The following is a 9,126-nucleotide window of genomic DNA, read 5'->3' as shown; positions in this document are numbered from 1 at the left end:
ACACTCACACAGAAGATATAGAAGATTATACAGTATCACTGTTTATCTTTTTTTTTCTCACAGAGACAGAGAGAGAGAGGTTCTTCTGTCCCCTCCGGTGTACGTAACTTCATTAAATTGAAGTCACAGATGGCTGCAGGGCATGTGGAGAATGTCTCTCATATGATTTCTCTCATCTGCAGTGAAAGAGTAAAAGAAATCAGCGTATGAGTAAAACTGTGCACTAAAAGGTCAGAGCACGTTAGAGTTTGCCCTGTGGGAATGAAGGAGTTTGGGTGTTTCTGTTCTTAAACACATGGAAACTGCAGATATTACTGATATGATCATGATATAATGATGATTACATCGCTGATTTGTGTTGGTAAGGAGGATTCAGGTAACTTAGAGGAAGTTTATAGTAGTTTTTCCATGTGCTGATTTTTCATTCTACTTCTCTCTCCTGTTTGGAGATGAGGGAACTGATCTGCTCTGGTCAAATACCAGAGTAACAGACTCCTGTTCTTTGTGAGGGAGATGGTTATAATTTAAGTGGAAAAGCATGTGTATAACTATAAATTAAAGGTATGAAACTGTGGAATTGCTGTCCAACCATTATCCAATTTAAAACAAAGTACAAAGTACAAAGAAATTATTTTTATTTAACAAAATATTGTTATCATTATTATTATTATTATTATTAGATTATTATAAGATTGGTGATGACAATGATGTTAATTGTCTAGTGTTGTAGATTTTAAATAGATTATACAGATACATAGAGAAGCATGAACAGTATGTATCAAATGACAATATGCATATGCGGATGTATATATATATGTATACATTTTTTATACAAGAAAATCTTGCAATAGGGTGTACATGTGTATAAATGTACACTTTGGTTATATTGGTGAAAAAAATGGTTGAGTGGGAAGAAGCTAATACGTTTCCTCCTCCTCATTTTCATACATAGTAGTGTGTTGTTTGAAGTGAAGTGAAGAAGTGAAATGGCCTTGTTTATCATCTCGCCTCACAACTTATGTTCCTGTGTGAGTCAATAGTTTACATCCATGAATCATTAATATAATGTATTGTACACGAAGATGGCATGATTACAGTCATACTTGTAGGTCCAGTCATCATCTAGAGAAAAATAAATAAATGATATGCTTTTTTTCCATATAAAGATGCAGTATATTGGTATTTTATTTGTGTTCTTTTGGCAGAACCCTTTGAAAACCCACGTCCATCTCTTGACCTGCTCTGGCAGCAGGTGGACACTTGCCACAGGCGCGACGTCTGGTGTCCAACTGTCCACACGCAACAATCTCGGCTGTCATCACAGCCTCAGCCTGAAGGGAACCAGCTGCCGGAGATATGAAATGTGAAATATGAGTGTCATATTGACTGATAGAAATAATATAGAAAATATAAAGGACATTGAAAGTACTGGGTTTTTTTTTTCTGCAGGCCATTGAACTGAGTGACAGATTTTTAAATATTTAAAATCTTTGATGGGTGAAGCCACCGTTGGCTCAAAAAGAGGGAACTTGAGACGACTTCCCTCTCTATATCGAACGCTCGCTCTCATACTTCCTCCCTTCACACCTGTGTTTTAATTATTTACCTTTGAATCATTCTCGTTCTTGTCGGCCTGCGGTGACTCAGAGCAACATGCTGCTGGGCTTTTTGCTGCTGTCCTTTGTCTCTGAGAGCACAGGTAAGGAGATATGTGTTCAGGAATGGGGGAGAAAATCCAGATGATATGAGTTTTCAATTTATTTGTGCTTATTGCAGTTAAATCCTTCACGACAACAGGATATACTTTGGCTACAACAACTACAATGACAGGTGATTCTTCGTGCGACTAAAGCTTTTCAGAGTACATTATTGCACACAAGAGTGACAGTGTATAGCATTTTTGGATGTCAATCAACAAAAAAAAAGGTCAGGGAAAAGTTGGACCAACCTGCTGTTATAAGATCATCAGTACACCAATTATTCTGGATATCTGTACAATCCATAGTTGGTAACTCCCTCATCTTCCCTTCCTCCCCTCTAGATACACCTCCTCCTCTGCAGGCGGTGGCCGTACCAGACTACCCAGTTGCAGCAGGTCAACCAGTGACGCTGTTCTGCAGTGATTTCACCGCTGTCATTTGGCAACACCTAGAACATGCGACCTGGCAGGATGTGAGCCACGGAGGGAACCTGACACTCACTCAACCAGAGCAAAGTGGCTTGTACCGCTGCAGAGCTGAGGCTCCATCACGGCCCATGAGCCGGAATCTCACAGTCTACATCGTGGACGTGCAGCCAACATGTGAGTCAGTGCACTAAACTGTAGGCCAGTCTGCACGAGACTGTGTTGATGTTGAGACGGAGCTGGTACCTGAAGGAAATGTGGGTGTAAGCTGCTCACTCTCCTGCATCAATGTCCATTCAGAAAACATGTTTTTGGAGCTGCTGGTTTACTGCTGCTGTCTCATTTGGTAAATTTGTGTCATAAATCCAAACACATAAGACATAAGATTGAACATATGGAAGAGTATTAGGGCCACAGAAATAATATTTTTTTGAAAAAGCACAAATTCTAAGATTAAAGGTGACATTGAATCAGAATCAGAATCAGAATCAGAAGAGCTTTATTGCCAAGTACGATTTGCACATACAAGGAATTTGTTCTGGTGTCATTGGTGCATAACAAGCATACAAAATTTTAAAATTGAATGCTTGTATCGCACATATATGTTAGTTATGGAGGTCTGCTTACGTATATTAACTTGTTTTCATGGTTAAAAACCTCCCAGTCACTGCAAACGAGCCGATCAAAATATCTCCTCCCTGACACTCTCGTCAGCCGCGCTGTTTCAGACCAAAATCACACCCCCAGAACGTGGACTCTGTTGTTTCCCACTGTCCTGTGATTGGCCAGGTACCTGGAAGTGACATAATTGGTAGGCCAGCTCTCAGATACACAGCTCCCCCTCTGGCACGGTGGATGCTCTGCATCTCAGCAGCTACAACGAGAGTAGTTCTTCTTCTTCTGCGGTTGAATGTACGCAACCGGATGTGCCCGGACTAGTGCCCGCACCAGGAGGCGCTATGGTGGTGAGAGGAGTGGTGAGGTTTTCTGATGACATCATCAGCATAGGGAAGTGCCGATCCACTTCGCAGAGCCCAGGAAAACAATACAACGCTATTTTCTCAGCAGTGGCTGAACTGTTTGTTCTGAAACTTTAGGTTTTCATAAACGAGGTAATGACGCAGACACACACACAAACACAGCATTAATTGGAGCTTCCAGTCTATGTCGCCTTTAAAGTCAGAATTCTGAGGAAAAAAATCTGGGGAAAAAAAGTTAAAATTTGGATTTGTTTCAAAAAGAAAGAAAAAACAAATAAAAAAGCATGAATTCTGACTTTTTTTTCCTCATAATTCCGACTTTAATCTTATCATTTTTTACTTTACTTACTGAACTCAGCAGTGGATCAACAACTCTACGGAACTTAAGTTAAGTTGCCAAAAGTTAAGTTGCCAAATCCAACAATTGACTGTTTGTCATGAACAAGGACAAAACAAAACACCCGTTTTAAAATTCACCCACATCTGAGTCCATCTTTGACCTGCTTTTCTGTGCTTTTTCTCCCTAATCTAAAAACAGCGAGTGACAATTTAGGAATAGCTGCGTTTGTCCTCTCTCTCCTGGCTTTGATCATCATCCTCACTCTCTTGAGTTGGCTCGGCTGGCAAAGATTTGGTGGTGGAACGCTGAGCACACCTGCCACTGAAGTTAAAGGTGCAGAACGTCACGGATCACTGAAGTGTTTGGTGAGATTTTGAGCACTGAACATTCCGTGGTGAATTTTAACTCCTCTGTTTTCTTGAAGGGTTTCCTGGACCTGCAAAGGCATCAAAGTAAGTGTGAAACCAATCACACACACTCACATTTATATTATTCTCTGCACTGAAGAGACACGTATGGTGTTAACAGAGTTCATGCACTATTATTTTTGTAATACAACAGGGCATGTTCACCAGAGAGCGCTGGAGATGTGTACATGAATTGCACAAGCGTGAACCAAGCCTACACTAATCTGGACCCCACCAATATGACTGCGGATAATGTGTACTCGAGTCTGGGAAAGTGAGAAGACGGAGAATGGAGGGGGAAAAAAAAGGATTTTCAGCTGCAGATTAAAAGTTAAAGCTGGTTCAGTACCTCCATATAAAGCTCATCAATTATGCTAAGGTTTGAGATTGGATGTGGAGATGTGTGTACTTTGTTTGATAATGATGATTATATTGCCACAAAACGGTAAGAAACCATACTTTTACGACACACACTAATAAAACCTCTTATTTGAGACAGTTTTTCCATGTTTGTTTTTTTTAGAATAAAGCTATTTAAAGTGCCCGTGGGGAACTCGCATCACCCCCTGCTGACTTTTTCCACTACCCAAATGGTTGTGTAGTGGTTAGCATTCTTGCCTTTGCAGGTTAGCGAGGAGTTCTGCATGTTCTGTACCCCGGTACTTGTGGTTGTGACATTCTCCACGGACACTAAAACACTGCTACGTCGCAGAGAGTAGAGAGTATCTGGTTTGAATGTAGCAGACGTTTGTTTATATTCAAAAAATAACGCACTACAGCTTTAAATCCACATCTAAAATTATATTAAAAAAAAAAAAAAAAAACATATTATACAAGTATGAATATGAGCATACTTTTCTTTTGCAAGATCAATTGGACCCTGAGCACACACTTTAAATTAAAACATCTCGTTCACAGCACACATACAGCACATTTAAGCAGCTATACAGACTTTCACAGCCTTCACTATCAGTCATGGAATTTCTTTTTTGTTTATCATACGAAACAATGAACGCAATGTCACAATACTGGATGCCAGAGGGCATTATTACTTCTGTTCCCTGGATTCACAACGCCGGGCGAGACGAGTCCAGGCAAAACCAAAAAAAAAAAGATGAATTTCTCTAATGGGAGTCCGAATATTCTTACATATTTTACTGGTGTGATACGACTCACTGTGCAGCTGTTGGGTATGACTAATCATGTAAGAAGATACACCCTATTATCGACTTTCTTTGTTGTTGTTTTAAACGCCCCAGATTGAACCATTCATTGCACAATGTGGCCTCACAGAGTCACATGTGCATGGACTTCTGCTTGCAAAACTTCTGCTTTTTCAGCTTCCATTTAAGACAGGAAGAACAGACTGGTGCAATCCAGACATCAGCTGCAACAATGTGCAGTGTTTCAAACGTCAAGAAAATGAGTCCACATTAAAGGGTGTGGTGTCAGAACCCTGGTCACCCTGGTGACACATAGCATCATGACTGTGGGGCTCTGGAGAAGCAGGAGGTGGAAACCCCACACACACACCCACCGCAGCTGTCCCAAGTGACAAATATCTAATACAGTATTTTACACAGCTGATAAAAAATGATGAGTCACTTCTCTTCAGGTTGTTGATGAAGTCTCTGGCTATGATTATTCCTGCTGTCCATAGAAATCTGCGAGTTGGTTGTGTGTGAGCATCCTTCTCCCTTTCCCATGCGTTTGATGTGGGCCATGATGAACCTTCTGAACTTCTTTGTGGCAAAAAAGTAAACTACCGGATCCAAGATGCAGTTGAGGCCCATGAGAAGCAAGGTGACCTGATGAGCATCGTTGAGTGCCTGAAGAGTGCTCTGGTCCCAGCCCACGTGGCCCCAGCCCTGTTTGATCTGCAACACAGCCAGAGTCCACGGGCCTTGGACTGCGTGGTGGGGCAGGAAACACAGAGCAAACACGCCCACCACAGCCAGCAACATTTGCAGGGCCCTCCTTTTCATCCCTTTGGGCCTTTTGGACTTTCTGGCCTTGAGTGTCCCAGATGGGACTTCTGGCTTAGGAGTGTTTTGAGCAAGTAAAGCGCGAGCGATGAGGAAGTTGCACACCACAACAAGAAAAAAGACAAGGGAAAACATCCCGATAATTGCGAAATGAACGGCTGCGATCACTTTCTTCTTCTCCTCGGTCACGTTTTGGTAGCCCTCAAAACACCGAGTGACGTTGTTCGCGTCGGTGTTGATCCCTGGAGATGTCAAAAATGGAATGGCCATGCATCCGGTCAACGCCCAGATGACGACACACACAATGATCCCACGACGCCTGTGGTCTGACGAGGCCGCGTCCAGAGGCCGGGTGACCGCCCAGTACCGGTTGACACTGATGGCACCGAGGAAGAGGACGGAGCAGTAGGTGTTGATGAAGAAAAACGACCCCGTCAGCCGGCACATGAAGTCGCCGTAGACCCAGTTACCGTGACGACTATAGTACCCTACCCAGAAGGGAAGAGCCGACACAAAAAGGAAGTCAGCGATGGTCAAGTTGGTCATATAGATGCGGATTTCCCCCATGGCCTTGGCGCTACGAAGGCAGCGCAGGACGAACAGCACATAGACGTTTGCAAAGAAACCCAGGAAGGCGACGATGCCGTAGGCAACTGGGAGGAGGATGTAACGAAACTCAGAGTCCAGGAAGGGTTGACTCTCAGTGGCTGTGGTTTCAGGACCGGAGGGTTCTGACATGTTTGCTCCTGCTGTGGTTGATGCCAATATATCTGTCAAAAAACAAATCGGCATGTGAACAACAAGAAGGTTTTGCTTACAGTGCAAGTGAGATAAAAAACTGCAACAAAATGACCTCCTGTTGACTGCGTTTATTCACCGACTTATTTATCTCTTTTCAGTTTTTACCAATTAGAGCCACTGTGTTTCTTCCAGGGAGAAATTGTACAGGTGACATAAGGAGTCACAGTCTGAGCTGAGCTGTTTTACTTCTTCCATGTGACTTTAACAGTTAAAACACCGCGTCAAATAAATACTGTGCTGCATGTCACTGGACTTTGAGAACACCACTCCACATTGATGGCGCGGTGTCACGTCCCAAAGCCTGTGACATGTACAATACCCCTCAGGTTTTCAAAGAGAAAAACTGAAAGAATCTTTGGTCACACCGTGGGACGTGATGAAGAAATGCAGGAGGTGAAGCAATATCAAAAGTAATGGCAGCATCTTTTCTGCTGTAAACTAACGGTGGCCAGGAAATGGAAGGCATGTCGTCATTTAAACGATGAAAAGTAACAAACAGCACATTTCATATCCTAGGTTTTTTAATAGAGAAGAGCTTTGTTCGAGATCAGAAGAAGATTGCGCTCTTGGTTAATTGGTATTAACGCCTTACATAAATTAACATGTCATTATGTCAACAACACAATTAGGTCAATTGCATTTTTTTCAAACATCGAAAGAGATAATTGAAATTCAATAAAGGTGAACACTTTTGATTAAGTGTCAGTTCACCTTTGTTACTAATTTCTTTCTTGTAATAATAATTATTGTCTATTTTCCGTCTTTTTTTCTGCTCAATTATACACTCGTTTCACTATTAGCATAATAATATTTTGAAGGCAAACTCAATCACACTTTAAAAATTCACTGCTAAAAGGAAATTGTGATGAACAAATAATGAAGTCAAACTGTTTTCTTTGTTTTGGCTTAAAACAGACTTTAATTGATCTGTACACCTTCACTTAGAAAGAATTAAAGAACTAATAGGACGTGAACTCACCAGGCTGCTTTATCTTCTGTGTTATCGCTGAAGATGTGAATACTGCGAATGCCTGTGCCGCTCCAGAGTACACAGATGGTGTCAGATAGAGTGTATGTCACAATCAGAGGGAGTGTTTTAGCTCAAGACGGAGGAGGTGTGGACTTGTCTAACTCATCTTGGGGAAAGTCCCTTGTGGCGTAAGCGCGAGGCCACACTTCAGATTTATGGTTCCTGTCTGTCAAAATGAAAGGAGAAGACCGGATTCCCACTTTGGAGCAATCTAGGAGTTTTCCCAAGCTGATGTTCTTGTTCTTGTTCATTGAAATTTGTCCTGGGTGAGTGGAGACAGTAGTGTGGTGTAACAGGAACATTTACAGTCATATGTAATGTAATAATGTATAATTCCTGGGATGTATTACAAGAATAATGACTTAATCGACTCCCAACACAACTTGAAGGAACTAGAAATGCATTCATTAAATTAAAGGTTCAAGCTATTTTTCCGAGTTGAACCATTGAGTCGGTAAAACAGTTTGAGCAGTTCCTTCGGCTTTATTTCCCCAACATTTTACATTTTATTACACATTAACAGCCAGAATGATGACAATTAATTATACAGTTCTCTGTACTGTATAACCCATCAGGAACCTACTTTTTGTGGGCAATTGTGTGACTTTTGAAGGGCAAACTTTCTGTGTCATGTGTTTCCACTTGGGAGACCGATACCACTTTTTCGTGTACGATACTGATGTCAAAAACTAGAGCATCTGCCGATATCGATATCGTTCCGATACAGTCACTTTAGACTTTTTCAACTATGCAGCCGTTAACGACACATTTGTCCTGATGCATTTCGAGATCAAGAAGAAATAAAGCAGTTCATAGCATGACTATGATAAAAGGCTGATTATATATTATATTTACATTTTTACAGTGTGTGCATAGCGAAGCATGTGATATGTAAGATTTTTGGATCTTACATTGTCATCTGTCCAACATTTGACCGGTATCGAACAGAGTATCATATCAGGCTGATACCGATACTGTCCAGATTTTTACTGGCTGATCCTTTCAGCTCAATAATCCCTTCTGGAATGGGCAACCAGAACAAGTACGACGGGAACAATCTATACTGTCTTCCTGAAGGTTTATTTCACACACACAGTTAGCGGTAGCTAGACAGCAGTTAAACAGCAGTTAGACTAGTTAGTCAGTAACTTAGGTTGTAAAACCAACAAGTCGTACAGGTTCTGATGATAGTAGTTTTACAAAGGCACATACAAAGGTTAATATGCAAAAGAGCTTTGATGATGCACTTTAAAGGTACTTTAAAGGTACTTTAAAGGTGCTTTGATACCAATTACAACAATAAATAGAATACCTTTGCTGAGTATCACCTCATGCATTTCATAAATTCATGTTAAATTTGCATTAGTGCTCTATAGATGAAGATTATTATTATTGTTTTATTATTATTAGTATTAGTAGTAGTAGTAACAATACATAGTAGTGGTGGTGGTAGTAGTA

At 41.1% G+C, this 9,126-nt stretch overlaps 1 protein-coding gene and 1 long non-coding RNA gene across 3 annotated transcripts; one reads left to right on the top strand and one right to left on the bottom strand.

The window, feature by feature from the left end:
• The first annotated feature begins 1,631 nt into the window (after nt 1-1,631).
• On the top strand, nt 1,632-2,129 carry LOC131444335 (uncharacterized). Its single transcript, XR_009233713.1, has 3 exons — nt 1,632-1,699; nt 1,777-1,830; nt 2,042-2,129. It is a non-coding gene; the product is annotated as an uncharacterized LOC131444335 (long non-coding RNA).
• A 478-nt stretch (nt 2,130-2,607) lies between these two features.
• Nucleotides 2,608-8,832, bottom strand: ptafr (platelet-activating factor receptor). 2 transcript variants are annotated; one of them, XM_058614545.1, is made up of 3 exons: nt 8,580-8,832; nt 7,618-7,930; nt 2,608-6,607 (listed from the first exon to the last, which is right to left on the bottom strand). In XM_058614545.1, exon 3 carries the CDS (start codon nt 6,573-6,575, stop codon nt 5,454-5,456), a length of 1,122 nt encoding a protein of 373 aa, XP_058470528.1. In that variant the 5' UTR covers nt 6,576-6,607; nt 7,618-7,930; nt 8,580-8,832; the 3' UTR covers nt 2,608-5,453. The 2 variants fall into 2 exon arrangements, with proteins under 2 accessions (XP_058470528.1, XP_058470527.1); XM_058614544.1 differs by having other exon boundaries at nt 7,618-8,832.
• Between the last annotated feature and the right edge of the window lie 294 nt (nt 8,833-9,126).

The sequence above is a fragment of the Solea solea genome, chromosome 18, assembly GCF_958295425.1.
Source record: "Solea solea chromosome 18, fSolSol10.1, whole genome shotgun sequence".
NCBI lineage: Eukaryota > Metazoa > Chordata > Actinopteri > Pleuronectiformes > Soleidae > Solea > Solea solea.
The sequence above is the reverse complement of the archived record's forward strand: the minus strand, read 5'-3'. Positions and strand labels throughout refer to the sequence as shown.